Source organism: Heptranchias perlo, chromosome 25 (genome assembly GCF_035084215.1).
Source record: "Heptranchias perlo isolate sHepPer1 chromosome 25, sHepPer1.hap1, whole genome shotgun sequence".
Classification (NCBI taxonomy): domain Eukaryota; kingdom Metazoa; phylum Chordata; class Chondrichthyes; order Hexanchiformes; family Hexanchidae; genus Heptranchias; species Heptranchias perlo.
The window spans coordinates 45,361,731-45,379,624 of NC_090349.1; the positions used below are offsets into that span (position 1 = coordinate 45,361,731).

Consider the following 17,894-nt stretch of genomic DNA (forward strand, 5'->3'; position numbering starts at 1 on the left):
ATTGACCATTATTTCAAGAGGGTTGGAATTTAAAAGTGAGGATGTGATGCTTCAGTTGTACTAACCTTGGTTAGACCAGACTTGGAGCACTGTGCACATTTCCGGTCTCCATATACCTTGGTTAGACCACACATGGAGCACTGTGCACAGTTCTGGTCTCCATATACCTTGGTTAGACCAGACTTGGAGCGCTGTGCATAGTTCTGGTCTCCATATTACAAAAAGGATATAGAAGCACTGGAGAAAGTCCAACAAAGATTTACTAGGATGATACCAGAACTGAGAGGTTATACCCATCAGGAAAGATTGAACAGGTTGGGGCTCTTTTCTCTTAAAAAGAGAAGGCTGAGAGGTGGCCCTTTAAGATTATGAAGGGTTTGATAGGGTAGACATAGAGAAGATGTTTCCACTTGTAGGGAAGACCAGAACTAGGGGTCATAAATATAAGATAGTCACTAATAAATCCAATAGGGAATTCAGGAGAAACTTCTTTACCCAGAGAGTGGTGAGAATATGGAACTCGCTACTACAAGGAGTGGTTGAGGCGAATAGCAGAGATACATTTAAGGGGAAGCTGGATAAACACATGAGGGAGAAAGGGATAGAAGGATATGCTGATAGGGTCGAATGGTCTGTTTCTGTGCTGTTAAAGTCTATATAATTTTATCTAACCTCCATTCCCACTGCTCAACAATTTCAAACAAAAGGATGAGAATGAATTGATCTCAGATATTGTGAGGCAGTAACCATTGTATTCATCTGTCCATTATCCCCTACCAGTTACCAAAGGGAAAAGGACCCTTTGTGCTCAAGAGTGGGAAATAGCTGTAGTACTTCACATTAATGTGTAATTGCTGATTGTGGTAACCAAGGAGAGAGAAATTAAGGACAAGGTATGTCTGTAACTCACACAATTGCTTTGTGATACGCTGGAGTTTCAAATGTTGCACTTAGTTTTAATATTCTGCCTTTAATCTGATGGTATTAAACCTGGACTTCGCTCAGTTGAGATGTGACTCACTGCAGGAGCTCCCCTACTTGCTCTAATATATTGTCCAGTTGCTGTGAGAAGTACAATCCAAGTTTTAAAAAGGTTCTGCAGTTAAGCAACCCTGATGTACCCCAGCAGTTCCTTCAAAACCTCTGGGATAATGAGCTCAAAAACTCCCAACTCCCTACCTGCCACAGATAAATCAGTTCCATTTAATCCCCCTTATTACTTCCATTAACTGCTGAAATATTCTACATTTCCCAGAGTCAGGCTTCAGCAAACAGTCAAAGGCCCAATCATCATCAATTCACACACCAGCATTGTACAGAATGATATCCTATTTCCATATAAATGATTCAATCTGCAATGTTCGTAGCAACTACAAGGTCACATCTCAGTGTGAAGTGTCTCTTGGTAAGTTGGGTCCTTAATTTCTAAACCTGTGGAACCTGACAGCTCTCAAAATAAAAAAGAACGAATTTGCATTTATGAGACATCCCAAAGTGCTTCACAGCCAAAGGAATCGCCATTGCAGCACAATCACTGTTGTTATGCAGGTAGATTCCGCAGCCAATTCACGCACAGCAAGCTCCCACTAATGAGATGAAAGATCACCCCTTTGGTTTTGGTTGAGGAATTAATATTGCCCACAGCTCCAGGGGAGAACTCTCCTGCTCTTTTTCAAAATAGTGTCATGTGACCTTTTACATCCACCTGAGGGGGCAGACGGGGGGGCCTTGGCTAAGCATCTCATCTGAAAGACGGCACCTCCGACAATGAAGCACTCCCTCAGTACAGCACTGTAGTGTCTGCCTAAATTATGTGCTCAAGTCTCTGGAGTGGGACTGTACCACCAAATATCTAAAAGGACTGTGATAGCTTTCCAGTGTCAGCCGTGGCTCAGTTGGGAACACTCTCCCCTCTGACTTAGAAAGACTGTGGGTTCAGAGCCCCACTCCAGGGAACTAAGCACATAATCCTGGCCGACACTCCCAGTGCAGTACTGGGGGAGTGCTGCACTGTCACAGGTGCCGTCTTTCGGATGAGATGTTAAACCGAGGCCCCGTCTGCCCTCTCAGGTGGACATAAAAGATCCCACGGCCACTATTTCAGAGAAGAGCAGGGGAGTTCTCCCCGGTGTCCTGGCCAATATTTATCCCTCAACCAGCATCACTAATACAGGTTATCTCATTCCTGTTTGTGGGATCTTGCTGTGCGCAAATTGGCCGCCGCATTGGCTGTAAAGCGCTTTGGGATGTGCTGAGGTTGTGAAAGGCGCTGTATAAATGCAAGTTCTTTCTTTTACACGAACTTCCAATATTTACTCAATGAAACTATCAACTGGCCACCCGATCTCCATTACTTCTATATGAAAGGAGCACGGGTCTGACTTGCCCAATTGGCCCATGATTAAAAAACCTTCAAAGAGCATGAACCCAGCCCATTTGCCCGGGGAGAGCATTTACAGAACACCTAAGTCTTGCTAAGTTCAGCACGCTTACGAGTGGAAAGATAATAGAGTTATTTGTGTGTTGGAAGGGTGATTATATGAATTCATGATCCCACTGCACAGGCTTGCCCACTGGGAGAGCTTACTGGGGAGTTGAGTGTGAGAGACTGTGTGTATTAAAGTCATAAAAATTACCCCTGTAATAACTTGGCCTAATTAAAATTGGATGACTAATGAAAACAAGACTGGAGATATTTAAAGCTAACACAAATAAAGCCAAAATTTATTTCACACTTCATAAAATTGTAACAAGCTAAACCAGACTAGTGTCAGCACAAAAACACAGATGCAAGAGGAGCACCATTTGTTCAGTGAGTTTAGTGCCAAGTAACTTGCTGCCAGCCGTCGCGCTGCTGTACTGTACACAGCCAACCCTGATCCAAACATGCCAACCTTCAAATCAGGCAAAAAATGACCAACAGCTTCAAAATGAAACAGTGGACCATGCAAGACCAGCCCCGAGGACAGGCCCAAAGTACATTGTTACACTGAAAGAGCTGGCATTTCGATAACACCTGTCACGGCCTCAAGACACCCCAAAGCACTTCACCGCCAATTAAATACTTTTGAAGTGTGGGAAACGCAACAGCCAATTTGCACACAGCAAGATCCCACAAAAAGAAAGGAGATAAGTGACCGGATAATCTGTTTTAGTGATGTTGGTTGAGGGATAAATATTAGCCCCAGGTCACTGGGGAGAAGTCCCCTGCTCTTCTTCAAATCATGCTGTGGGATCTTTTACATCCACCCGAGAGGCAGACGGGGCCTCGGTTTAACATCTCATCCAAAAGGCGGCACTCCCTCAGTCCTGCACTTGGGAATGTCGGCCTGGATTATTGTGCTCAAGTCTCTGGAGTGGGACTTGAACCCACAAACTATTTGACTCAGAGGCGAGAGTGCTGCCCACTGAGAGCCACGGCTGACTCCCAGAATGAGCCCATTCCTCTTCTAGGAGGCAATTGTTAACAATCCAAGATTCAAACACTGGACGACTGTGGAAAAACCCTGAAGTGTTGGTACAATTGTGGACTGGGACCGACTGTTGCCAAATCTGAATGTAAATTGCTTTAAAATTGTTTATATAGTTGTCATGGTGACACGGAGGCTCTCTCTCTCCCTCTCCCTATCTTCCTCCCCCCCCCAAAAGGGCAATTAACTTCTCCCCTCTCCTGAGGAACCCCTCTTCCCCCTGTTCAGATCAGCTGCTCCTGATACCGGCCTGGTGCCACCGAACCGCTGACCCATCCAACTCTGCCGCACACAACAGGTGAGAATTCCAGATTTCGCAAAACTATTTGCGAGATCGGAAATCCCCAACCAACCCCCATAATTAAGGTTTCGATAAAGTTTGCTGGAAGGTAGATCGGCCGCTTTTATTTGACGTCGCTTTGTTTAAAATACCGGACAGAGGAAAATCGGCTGAAACTGCTCGCCGTTTGGTGCCCTGGTATCACCGGCAACCATTCCCGGGCCTCGTGCTTTGGCGAAGACCACTTGCCTCTGCTGGGAAACCTGCAACTCTTCCGGCCCATTCCCCAATCCCGCAAAACCAACGGAGAGACAGCTCAAAGGTCTCCGGGAAACGAGGGCTGTAAAACCCTCCCCTCGATACCCCGGCCCCTGCTCCCCGCAAACTCGCAATTGCTCCAGCTCCCCCGTAACTTTTCAGAAGGCAGTATCGCTGTGAAAGCAAAACAAGCAGAAAGAAACAGGCTGCCTGTGGGGAGATGCAAACCAGTCCCACTAATGTTTTTATAACATTTAAACATTTCCATAACAATTCACCCGCTAATTTACAACCCTTGTGGTCCAGTAAACTTTACGTGAAAGGCATTTTTAAACGAATATTCGAAAGGAAGGAAGGCAGAAGGCTGATAAATTCTTTTCTCTGAACTCTGCTCGTTGTTTTACTGCAGGCCAGTGCGAGAGCTTTGCTCTGCTGCTTTAACGTCTTACCAGCATGTGTGTGAGACTTATGGTGGTGAGGGGGAAGCCGGAGAGACTGTGAGAAAGCGATAGAGGCGGTTGGATTTTCAGCGAGATGATGTAACTTGTCACTGTGATCTTGTGGCCTTTCCGGAGAGCTGCGTCGCTGATTCTGACAAGAATCAAACACAAAATGCATATTTTAGGACAACATTTCTGCGAAAACTACACCAGTCAGAACCTGGACACACAAAAACAAAAAAAAAAAATCAGCTCCTTCCAGGACTCCTCCTGGAGTTGCAGTTTGGTGGTCGTGACAACTTCCCTGCATCTTGTCCAAGCAGCCTTGCTGTACTTGTGAGCCTGGTTATTTGACCGAGAGAGGCATCATCGCCAATCCTAATCCTGTCCCCAGCCCGATCCCAAAAGGAAACACGTTCCAACAGTGGTCAAATCTCGATAATTTGATTCAGCATTTGGCCCTGTGTTTTTTTGGCCTCTCCCAGGAGATTCTGTGGCTGCGGGGGGGGGGAGAGGAGGAAGTGTCTGGTCACGATGCTCTGGTGATCATGGTGTGAGGGGCAGGCTCGACGGGTCAGCTGCTCATTTCCTGCATCTCACTTTCACATGTTGATATGTAAAGACTGGCCAATCCTATCCCACCCTGGCCCAGAGGTACTGAGGCCAATGGTCCCCCCCACCCTCACAGGTGCCCCCAGACCTTGCTTGTTTGCAGAGTTCAGTCACACGCCAGGCAGTGCATTTACCCCCACGGAGCCCACGGGGGGGGGGGCATCAGTCCAGTCCCACACGGTCACAGCACCAGTGAACAAAGGGTTAACAAAACGGGTTTCAGCAAACCTTGCTAATTAACCAGTCAAATTGTGATAATCCATCAAACCCATTCATAGGGACAGCAGTAGGCCATTCAGCCCCTCGAGCCTGTTCCGCCACGGATCTGTATCCTAACTCCATCCACCCGCCTTGGTTCCGTAACACACTTACAGCTTCTTAAAGGGGGCATCTCAATTCAGATTTTTTTGTTTTGTTGTTTACATCCAATCCAGCCCAATTTAGATTGACGGCATTTTAAAGTTCCGCACCAGCTCGCTTATAACAGAGCCTGGATTAATCTCAAACTCAAATATCAAAGGGAATCCGGGGAGGAAGAGCCCTGAAAATCCACAGGGATAGGAACATTAGGAACTGAAAGAGGCCATTCAGCCCCTCGAGCCATTCAATCAGATGATGGCTGGTCTATGCCTCAACTCCATTTACCCGCCTTTGCTCCATATCCCCTGATACCCAACAAAAATCCATCAATCTCAGTCTTGAAAGCTCCAATTGACCCCCACAACCTTTTGGGGGGGAAGAGAGTTCCAGATTTCCACTCCCCTTTGTGTGAAGAAGTGCTTCCTGACATCACCCCTGAACGGCCAAGCTCTAATTTTAAGGTTATTCCCCCTTGTTCTGGATTCCCCCCACCAGAGGAAATAGTTTCTCTGTATTGACCCTATCAAATCCTTTAATCATTTTAAATGTTGCATTTAGATCACCCCTCAACCTTCCAAACTCAAGGAAAGTTTATGTAACCTGTCCTCAGAATTTAACCCCTTTGATCCATAGACTTTCATCAGTTGTTTGCAACCTCACTCAGGACGGCTGCGGAGGTCACACTCATTGCGGGTGATTTTAGGGGGCAATTGCGGGTGCGTTGGGGGCTCCGAAAATCACGGAAATCCCATCCGCGTTCGAAAGCCGGCTCCAACCCGCTGACTTCCGAGTTTCCCAGGGACCCACCTGTGTGCGTGCAGGCGACCTGAAAACGGAGGCCCCTCCAGCAATTAAAGCCGGCGGGGTGACAGTTAAAGAGCCAAATGTACCTCATTGACGTGCTTAAGGCACTTTACCTGTGACAGAGTGAGTAGTTAGAAAGATTTTTTAAACTTACCTGGGCGGCTTGCCCACTGCTTCTGATTCATGCCTGGTGGTGAAACCAGGCCAGAGGGGCCAGATCAGGAAACAAGAAACTAAATAAATTAAATAAAATCCATGGAAGGAAGTGAAAACACTAAATGAACCTATCTTTGCACCCTGCTCCGATGTCCCCCTCTTCACCCCCCAATGACCTTCCTGATGTCCCCCTCTTCACCCCCCGATCTTCCCCCAATGTCCCCCTCTTCACCCCCCGATCTTCCCCCAATGTCCCCTTCCTCACCCCCCCGATCTTCCCCCAATGTCCCCCTCCTCACCCCCCCGATCTTCCCCCAATGTCCCCCTCCTCACCCCCCCGATCTTCCCCCAATGTCCCCCTCCTCACCCCCCCGATCTTCCCCCAATGTCCCCCTCCTCACCCCCCCGATCTTCCCCCAATGTCCCCTTCCTCACCCCCCCGATCTTCCCCCAATGTCCCCCTCCTCACCCCCCCCCGATCTTCCCCCAAAGTCCCCCTCCTCACCCCCCCCCCCGATCTTCCCCCAATGTCCCCCTCCTCACCGCCCCCCCCGATCTTCCCCCAATGTCCCCCTCCTCACCACCCCCCCCCGATCTGTGCCTCTGTTTATAAAGCCCAGGATCCCGTATGCTTTATTAACAGCCTTCTCAACCTGTCCTATCACCTTCAAAGATTTGTGTACATACACCCCAGGTGCTCTTGCACTTTAACCTCTGCAGCAATTATTAACATGTTAGAGTCAGCGAAGAGCGCTGGCAGGCTATTGGACCATGGGGGCATCGCAATCAAGTCTGATCCTGCCCCCACTCAGACTTTCCAGCTGTTCTCACTGGATCGTGTCCAGGAGCAAGAACTGTCGGTTAATTCAATTTCTCTTCCCTCCTACAGAGAGTTGAGGCAAATCATAACGCTCTGTCCCCCCCTCTGCCCTCTCTCCCCCCCTCCCCTCATGCTCCCCCCCTCTCCCCATGCTCCCTCTCGACACCCCTCTGCCCTCTCTCAACCCTCCTCTTACCCCCATCCCCCCTCCATTCGCCCCTCTCTCCCCTTCTCTCCTATCCCCCCATCCCCTCTCTCTCCTATCCCCCCCCCCATCTCCTCTCTCCCATCCCCCCCATCCCTCTCTCTCCCATCCCCCCCATCCCTCTCTCTCCCATCCCCCCATCCCCTCTCTCCCTATCCCCCCATCCCCTCTCTCCCTATCCCCCCATCCCCTCTCTCCCTATCCCCCCAATCTCCTCTCTCCCAGCCCCCATCCCTCTCTCTCCCATCCCCTCTCTCCCCTATTCCCCCCCATCCCCCCTCTCCCCTATTCCCCCCATCCCCTCTCTCCCATCCCTCCCATCCCCTCTCTCCCCCCTCTCCCATCCCCCCTCTCCCCCCTCTCCCCCCTCTCCCCCATCCCCCCTCTCCCCCATCCCCCCTCTCCCCCATCCCCCATCCCCCCTCTCCCCATCCCCTCTCTCCCCCATCCCCCCCATCCCCTCTCTCCCCCATCCCCTCTCTCCCCCATCCCCTCTCTCCCCCATCCCCTCTCTCCCCCATCCCCTCTCTCTCCCATCCCCTCTCTCTCCCATTCCCCCCATCCCCTCTCTCCCCCATCCCCCCCATCCCCTCTCTCCCCCATCCCCCCCATCCCCTCTCTCCCCCATCCCCTCTCTCCCCCATCCCCCATCCCCCCTCTCTCCCCCATCCCCCCTCTCTCCCCCATCCCCCCATCCATCCCCCCTCTCTCCCCCATCCCCCCTCTCTCCTATTCCCCCCATCCCCCCCTCTCTCCTATCCCCCCATCCCCCCCTCTCTCCTATCCCCCCTCTCCGGCCAACATCAGCTAATTTGACAGAGACAGAGTAGAAAAGTGATGTGTTCTCTGAGTTTAGTGAAAAACCAGCTGTGTAATTACAGAGTGAGCCTTCACAATTGCCCTTGGCAGCTCCTTTAACTGGCTCATTTAATTAAATATTACACAAGTAAAACTGAAAATACTGAACTAATTTATGGCCTGACCTGTGACAAGCTTTGTGGAAACACAGGGGTGAGGGTGGAGGGGGGCCATTCACTGCAGCTACTCTGCTCCACATTGTTTCATCACAGCTGCTCGTGAACATCTGCAACTTTATCACATTTCATCTGTTCTTAAATAATTGCAATGACTCCATTTTAAAATTCTCCTCCTTGTGTTCAAATCCCTCCATGTCCTCGTCCCCTCCCTATCTCTGTAACCTCCTCCAGCCCTACAACCCTCCGAGATCTCTGCGCTCTTCCAATTCTGGCCTCTTGCGCATCCCTGATTCCCATTGCTCCACCATTGGCGGCCGTGCCTTCAGCTGTCTGGGCCCCGAGCTCTGGAATTCCCTCCCTAAACCTCTCCGCCTCTCTCCCCTCCTTAAAACCTACCTCCCCTGTCCTAATATTTCCCTATGTGGCTCGGTGTCAAATTTTATTTGATAATCGCTCCTGTGAAGCGCCTTGGGATGTTCTACTACATTAAAGGCGCGATATAAATGCAAGTTGTTGTTAAGAAAATTAAAAGTTAGTTCAGAAAAATCGTCTTTGCATTTGAAGCTTTATTGTGATGTGATCAGTGCGGATATCCCGGCCGGCGGAGACCGGAGCGCCAGACGGCCCCGGCCGGCGGAGACCGGAGCGCCAGACGGCCCCGGCCGGCGGAGACCGGAGCGCCAGACGGCCCCGGCCGGCGGAGACCGGAGCGCCAGACGGCCCCGGCCGGCGGAGACCGGAGCGGGATTCTCGTGTTTGGTGGGTTGTGGGAGCCCACAAAACCCTCCTGCCCATAGGACTAACCCCCTCTATTCACTGGTGTAAAGATGGCGACGGCCACGGAAGCAGCGTTCATGTCACGGCCTGTCAGACTTTTAATCAGCTGTGAATCCTCCCACTACCTCCCACTGTTCTCCAAGAGGCGAGCGTAGAGAGTGGGGATACCTGCAGTCTGTACCAGCCCGTGTTACTTGATCTCGACCAATCCTACTGTGTGATACAGTAAATATATTTCACATTTCTAGACTGGAGAAGCTGGGATTGTCCTCCTTAGAGCAGAGAAGGTTAAGGGGAGATTTGATAGAGGTGTTCAAAATCATGAAGGGTTTTGATAGAGTAAATAAGGAGAAACTGTATCCAGTGGCAGAAGGGTCGGTAACCAGAGGGCACAGATTTAAGGTAATTGGCAAAAGGACCGGAGGGGGAGATGAGGAGAATTTTTTTTACGCAGCGAGTTGTGATGATCTGGAATGCGCTGCCTGAAAGGGCGGTGGAAGCAGATTCAATAATAACTTTCAAAGGGAATTGGATAAATACTTGAAGAGGTAAAAGTTACAGGGCTATGGGGAAAAGAGCAGGGAGAGTGGGATTAATTGGATAGCTCTTTCAAAGAGCCGGCACAGGCTCGATGGGCCAAATGGCCTCCTTCTGTGCTTTAAGGTACCAGAAGTCCCTGATACCATTCTAGTAAATCCTTGGAAGAGGACTGAGGCTTTTAAAAACTCACTTCAGCAGTCAGGGACATTCATCCACCGACCTTCGGGTAAGCGTTCTCCAAGGCGGCCTTCGAGACACACGTCAACGCAAAATCATCGAGCAGAAATTGATAGCCAAGTTCCGCACCCATGAGGACGGCCTCAACCGGGATCTTGGGTTCATGTCACGCTACACGTAACCCCACCAGCGAACAAAAGCTATCTGTTTTTAATATAATGGGTCATTTGCTGGCTTTCTCTGCCTTCCGGATGTTTCTGCCTCTCTCTGTTTTTTTTCCTGTTTGTTTTTTTGTTGAATGTGTATTCAGGGGTTCTGTAGGTGACACCTCTCTGTCTGAACACGGTGATTGCCTTGGCAACGGGCAGTTGCAGGGGCATTCTGTAAACACCATGTATTGTTCTATATGTATAAATGCGTAGGCTTCAAGGAGCTCCTGACATTTACCTGAGGAAGGAGGAAGCCTCCGAAAGCTTGTAGATTTCAAATAAAAATTGTTGGACTATAACTTGGTGTTGTAAAATTGTTTACAATTTTAAAAATATCGCAGTCCTGGGAGCAATTGACGGATTCACTTTTGGGATCACACCTTCCGCCAACTGCTTTTGCTCATTACGAAGCTTTCCGTACGGTGCAGGCTGTGTCTGGTGAGTTATGCTGTTTTTATTAAAGTCTGACTCTTAATTTTCTCCGTTTCACTGGATCTGTTTCACAGGACGCACACCAGGTAGCAATTGTATCTGACTGCATTCAAATGAAAGCTTCAAGTCAAAGTCTGAAGGCAGGCTGGCCGACCCCAAAGCTACTTGTGCAGTTATGTTGATGGGAGTGAAGGACTTTAATCAAATATTACCATTGCACGTCTTTAAATCTCAAATCAGGCTCAGTGTGTAGCACTCTCGCCTCGAGTCAGAAATGTAAGATTATACAGTCACCTGTAGGATCTGTATCGAATATGTAGTTTGCATAATTTATATTGTAATTAATCAAATATATCTGGTATGGTTACAGCAATACATTCATTAACAATCACATGATTTAACTCTTGGTACCACGTGTATTTTTGACGGGTAACTTGTGCTATCCTCATATAAGCACCTTTTACCTTCTGTGCTAATCAAGCATATAGTAATTAACTATATAACCTAGAATCTGTCCAGTTTTACAAAAACCCTCAAAATCCCTTCATACAATAAAAGAGAATATGAAATTGTGAGCACAGCACACAAGCAGTAACCATAGCTACATTAACAAGCTACCCAGTCATGCCCACGAGATAAGCAGCTCGCTGTCCAGATGAAACCACAAAGTCTTAGAGCTAACAGCCTGGGACAAGACGGGGAGTGTGAGATAACAGACTCAAAGCTGCTGACATTGGCCTTGAGAGAAACGTAACAGGATAAGGTGAGGGGCCAGGCCCTTGTGAGTGGTGTGAACTGGTGGTTGGTCAGAGAGGTGTGACATATTGGGGGCCGCTCCATTCTCCCTCCTCCCCGCCCCACCCAGAGGAAGAGAGAAGGAACAGGCCGACTGTGCTTCCTTTGTCTGGAAGACACTCAACGTCCAATTGGCCGCCACGCCCTTAGAGTCAAACACCTGTGTCAGTAATAACCCCTGTACCCACCCTCAAAAGTGGCATAAAAGAGACCCAGCGCGAGAGTCACATTGTGGAGACCCAGGACAGGAGCCAGGGCTGACCTGGAAAGGAACCAGGCAGCGACGGCCCCCCCCCGAGGGGGATCCGGATCAGCACAGAGGAAGCCCCAGGCGGGGTGGAGGGAACTTCCAGCAAGACTCCTGTGCAAAGTGGGCACAATCTTTACCCAGCAGGGAATTAGTGAAATAATTCTCCTTCTGTACTGTAAACTGCTGCCTGGGCACACCTAGGTGCTAACCCCTGTGTGAAGCTAAATAAAACATCACTGCACCATATTGGAGTCATGCCCCCAAATATTGGGAAAGGGTACAATTACCCTCCAGAAGGTTGTGGGTTCGTGTCCCACTCTAGAACATAAAATCTAGGCTGACGCTCCCAGTGCAGTACTGAGGGAGTGCTGCACTGTTGGAGGTGCCGTCTTTTGGATGAGACATTAAACAGAGACGGGAACGGAGCCAGATTTCGGTCAGTTTATAAAAAAGGGGACAAGAGGAAGATCTGAACATCTGTTTGAACAAAGACCATCTTTGAAGGAACGCCCATTCCCAGAGCAGAATGTTTGTTTATACTTAAGGCAGTCCTGGCCTTCACGCCAACGGAATGATGCGTTTGAAATGCTTCCACGGGAACCTCGCAGAAAGGGCATTGGAGATGTGGGCCTCGAAATTGGAACGAGCTGCCCTCCCATGGCCACTATTTCGAAGAAGTGCGGGGGGAGTTCTCCCCGGTGTCCTGGGCCAATATTTATCCCTCAACCAACATCACTAAAAAAAAACAGATTATCTGATCATTTATCTCATTGCTGTTTGTGGGATCTTGCTGTGCGCAAATTGGCTGCTGCGTTTCCCACATTACAACAGTGACTACACTTCAAAAGTACCTCATCGGCTGTGAAGCGCTTTGGGACGTCCTGAGGTCGTGTAAGGCGCTATATAAATGCAAATCTTTCTCTTTCTCCACGATTGAAAAATCCATCTTTGCTTTGTGAACATGCAAAACCACTGGCTGATTTCATTCCGACGCAGAAATCTTCTCTAGAACAGTCGAAACCCACCCCACACATGGCCAGCCGTCCGAAGCCAAAAACAACACACATGACAGAATGTTAAACGCTAACCTTTATCAGCGTAGTGTGCCTGGGACTATTAACCATTCTGAGTTTATAGAATACGGCATGTATTAAGAATACCAGTCTGGTCAGCTAATACAGGAAAAAAAACAGATCTAAACATCATCAGATTTATGGGTCAGTGTCTCGATTGGTACTGGTCTTTTCACGCAGTGTCATTACTGAGTGGGCTTAACATCAGGGCCTAGACCTGCCCAACTTACCTTTTTGGAGATCTTGAAACATTTGCCTGAGGAAGGAGAAAATCTCCGAAAGCTTGTGAATTTAAAATAAAATTGCTGGACTATAACTTGGTGTTGTAAAATTGTTTACAATTACCTTTTTGGTGGCAGCTTCCAGCAGTTCCTTGAAAGGCCATTGGTTCGTCTGCTCCGTACCACAGGGAACCGTCGCGATCCAAGATCGGAAAGAGGCCCGAAACGGGCGTTAGACCCTCGATTAGCAACGGGCCCAGTTTCAGGCAGGTGCCCCGGATTAACCGCAGGGTGCCCTAAACCAATATGGCGTGCGCCACGCACCTGGCTCAGGATGACCTCGCCCACCCCGCGCGCCATATTGGGCCCTTCAGTGCCCGTTTATCGCCTGAAAATCGGGGGGGGGGGGGGCACTGCTCGATCCAATTTCGAGGCCCACGTCGCCAACGCCCTTCTGCGAGGTTCCCGTGGAAGCATTTCAAACGCATCATTCCATTGGCGTGAAGGCCAGGACTGCCTTAAGTATAAACAAACATTCCGCTCTGGGAATGGGCGTTCCTTCAAAGACGGTCTTTGTTCAAACAGATGTTCAGATCTTCCTCTCGTCCCCTTTTTATAAACTGACCGAAATCTGGCTCCGTTCCCGTCTCAAAAGTGCACGGTAACCCAACCAGATGTCTGCTCAAGCTCCATAAAAAAATGTAATGGATCTAATTTGGAAGCAGGGGTTGAGATGCACGGGCCTGAAAGATTCTCACACCTTCCTGGTGTGAGATACAGCTGCGATGGGAACGTTTGCCAAATTGGACACAACCTCGCCCGTACACAGCGACATTACAACGTGCAGGCAGAAACATCAAATGGCTTAAAATGTGGGAATAATGCAGCACTGAACAGTGAAATGGATTGGAATAAAATTTCACAAGCCCAATATTCCTCAGCTCGTAACAGGCATCGCCAAGATCCCCAGCCATTAATTGCCAACGCGTGCGCCGGAAAAGGAGCAGAGAACGGACAAGCATCGCCATTCCCCCGCCTCGATCTCCAAAACAACCTCGTGCGGTACGGAAAGAACACTGGGAAACAAAGCACGCAGACGACGGCCGGCATGAGTTAGAGGTGTTGCTGGGATTCCCAGCTCATTCTGAAGCAGACTTCTCACACCCTTGACAGAATCGGTTACATTGCTCAACGTTCCACGCATCAACCACGAGAAATTAAAATTCAGAACGCATAGTGGTTATGTTACTGGGCTAGTAATCCAGAGGCCTGGACTAAAATCCAGAGTCATGAGTTCAAATCCCGCCACGGCAGCTGGCGAATTTAAATTCAATTAATTAAATAAAAAAATCTGGAATTTAAATACTAGTATCAGTAATGATGGCCATGAAACAACCGGATTGTCGTAAAAACCCATCTGGTTCACTAATGTCCTTTAGGGAAGGAAGCCTGCCGCCCTTACCCGGTCTGGCCGATATGTGACTCCAGACCCACAGCAATGTGGTTGATTCTTAATTGCCCTCTGAAATGGCCAAGCAAGCCATTCAGTTGTACAATCTCACTACGAAAAGTCATAATAAGAATAAAACCGGACGGATCACCCGGCATCGGACCACGAGGCACCGGACACGACAACGGCAAAACACCAAGCCCAGTCGACCCTGCAAGGTCCTCCTTACTAACATCTGGGGACTTGTGCCAAAATTGAGAGAGCTGTCCCACAGACTAGTCAAGCAACAGCCTGACATAGCCATACTCACAGAATCATATCTTTCAGCCAACGTCCCAGACTCTTCCATCACCATCCCTGGGTATGTCCTGTCCCACCGGCAGGACAGACCCACCAGAGGTGGCGGTACAGTGATATACAGTCAGGAGGGAGTGGCCCTGGGAGTCCTCAACATTGACTCTGGACCCCATGAAATCTCATGGCATCAGGTCAAACATGGGCAAGGAAATCTCCTGCTGATTACCACCTACCGTCCTCCCTCAGCTGATGAATCAGTCCTCCTCCATATTGAACACCACTTGGAGGAAGCACTGAGGGTAGCAAGGGCACAAAATGTACTCTGGGTGGGGGACTTCAATGTCCATCACCAAGAGTGGCTCGGTAGCACCACTACTGACCGAGCTGGCCAAGTCCTGAAGGACATAGCTGCTAGACTGGGCCTGCGGCAGGTGGTGAGCGAACCAACACGAGGGAAAAACTTACTTGACCTCGTCCTCACCAATCTACCTGTCGCAAATGCATCTGTCCATGACAGTATTGGTAGGAGTGACCACCGCACAGTCCTCGTGGAGATGAAATCCCGTCTTCGCACTGAGGACACCATCCAACGTGTTGTGTGGCACTACCACCGTGCTAAATGGGATAGATTCAGAACAGATCTAGCAGCTCAAAACTGGGCATCCATGAGGTGCTGTGGGCCATCAGCAGCAGCAGAATTGTATTCCAGCACAATCTGTAACCTCATGGCCCGGCATATTCCTCACTCTACCATTACCAACAAGCCAGGGGATCAACCCTGGTTCAATGAGGAGTGTAGAAGAGCATGCCAGGAGCAGCACCAGGCGTACCTAAAAATGAGGTGCCAACCTGGTGAAGCTACAACTCAGGACAACATGCATGCTAAACAGTGGAAGCAACATGCTATAGACAGAGCTAAGCGATTCCACAACCAACGGATCAGATCAAAGCTCTGCAGTCCTGCCACATCCAGTCGTGAATGGTGGTGGACAATTAAACAACTAACGGGAGGAGGAGGCTCTGCAAACATCCCCATTCTCAATGATGGCGGAGTCCAGCACGTGAGTGCAAAAGACAAGGCTGAAGCGTTTGCAACCATCTTCAGCCAGAAGTGCCGAGTGGATAATCCATCTCAGCCTCCTCCCGATATCCCCACCATCACGGAAGCCAGTCTTCGGCCAATTCAATTCACTCCACGTGATATCAAGAAACAGCTGAGTGCACTGGATACAGCAAAGGCTATGGGCCCCGACAACATCCCAGCTGTAGTGCTGAAGACTTGTGCTCCAGAACTAGCTGCGCCTCTAGCCAAGCTGTTCCAGTACAGCTACAACACTGGCATCCACCCGACAATGTGGAAAATTGCCCAGGTATGTCCTGTCCACAAAAAGCAGGACAAATCCAATCCGGCCAATTACTCCCCATCAGTCTACTCTCAATCATCAGCAAAGTGATGGAAGGTGTCGTCGACAGTGCTATCAAGCGGCACTTACTCACCAATAACCTGCTCACCGATGCTCAGTTTGGGTTCCGCCAGGACCACTCGGCTCCAGACCTCATTACAGCCTTGGTCCAAACATGGACAAAAGAGCTGAATTCCAGAGGTGAGGTGAGAGTGACTGCCCTTGACATCAAGGCAGCATTTGACCGAGTGTGGCACCAAGGAGCCCTAGTAAAATTGAAGTCAATGGGAATCAGGGGGAAAACTCTCCAGTGGCTGGAGTCATACCTGGCACAAAGGAAGATGGTAGTGGTTGTTGGAGGCCAAGCATCTCAGCCCCAGGGCATTGCTGCAGGAGTTCCTCAGGGCAGTGTCCTAGGCCCAACCATCTTCAGCTGCTTCATCAATGACCTTCCCTCCATCATTAGGTCAGAAATGGGGATGTTCGCTGATGACTGCACAGTGTTCAGTTCCATTCGCAACCCCTCAGATAATGAAGCAGTCCGAGCCCGCATGCAGCAAGACCTGGACAACATCCAGGCTTGGGCTGATAAGTGGCAAGTAACATTCGCGCCAGATAAGTGCCAGGCAATGACCATCTCCAACAAGAGAGAGTCTAACCACCTCCCCTTGACATTCAACGGCATTACCATCGCCGAATCCCCCACCATCAACATCCTGGGGGTCACCATTGACCAGAAACTTAACTGGACCAGCCATATAAATACTGTGGCTACGAGAGCAGGTCAGAGGCTGGGTATTCTGCGGCGAGTGACTCACCTCCTGACTCCCCAAAGCCTTTCCACCATCTACAAGGCACAAGTCAGGAGTGTGATGGAATACTCTCCACTTGCCTGGATGAGTGCAGCTCCAACAACACTCAAGAAGCTCGACACCATCCAAGATAAAGCAGCCCGCTTGATTGGCACCCCATCCACCACCCTAAATATTCACTCCCTTCACCACCGGCGCACTGTGGCTGCAGTGTGCACCATCCACAGGATGCACTGCAGCAACTCGCCAAGGCTTCTTCGACAGCACCTACCAAACCCGCGACCTCTACCACATAGAAGGACAAGGGCAGCAGGCGCATGGGAACAACACCACCTGCACGTTCCCCTCCAAGTCACACACCATCCCGACTTGGAAATATATCGCCGTTCCTTCATTGTCGCTGGGTCAAAATCCTGGAACTCCCTTCCTAACAGCACTGTGGGAGAACCGTCACCACACGGACTGCAGCGGTTCAAGAAGGCGGCTCACCACCACCTTCTCAAGGGCAATTAGGGATGGGCAATAAATGCCAGCCTTGCCAGCGACGCCCACATCCCGTGAACGAATAAATAAAAAAGAACCTGCCCCTTTAACGTAATGAAACACTCTGAGGCGTTTGACACATTATTGGAAGGAACACGGACGCTGAGCCAGGAAGGGAGAGGTTAGATGGGCCTGTTGTTTTCATATCTTCCCTTGGACTACAGTGTGAGGATCCACAGGCTGATCAATAGTCTGACAGGCTGCGACATGAACGCTGCTTCCACGGCCGTAACCATCTTTACACCAGCGAATAGGGGGGTTAGTCATACATGGGGGCGTTGGAGAGGGTTTTATGGTCTCCCAGACCCATACGATGAGGGGGGGCCACCCACACCCACCGGACACGAGAATCCCACTGGATGCCAACCCAGAATTCAGGGCCGGGGCGCCGGTCTCCCCTCGCCGGGACCGTCCGGATTGGGGCCCGTACCCTGTACCTTCTGACTCCGAGACGGGAATGCTACCACTGAGCCAAAGGCTTGTCTCATCCCTGGTTAGGAGAGGTGACCAAAGGATCGGTCCAGGAGATGGGT

The 17,894-nt window shown here is 49.8% G+C and overlaps 1 protein-coding gene across 4 annotated transcripts in view; it reads right to left on the reverse strand.

Annotated features, from left to right (window-relative positions):
* Positions 1 to 17,894, reverse strand: part of adgrd1 (adhesion G protein-coupled receptor D1) — a 210,079-nt gene that overhangs the window by 148,114 nt on the left and 44,071 nt on the right. For all 4 annotated transcript variants that reach the window (XM_068006195.1, XM_068006194.1, XM_068006193.1 and 1 more), the window contains one exon: positions 4,458 to 4,599. In XM_068006195.1, coding sequence (XP_067862296.1) covers positions 4,458 to 4,599 — 142 coding nt within the window. The remainder of the gene's footprint in view (positions 1 to 4,457; positions 4,600 to 17,894) is intronic.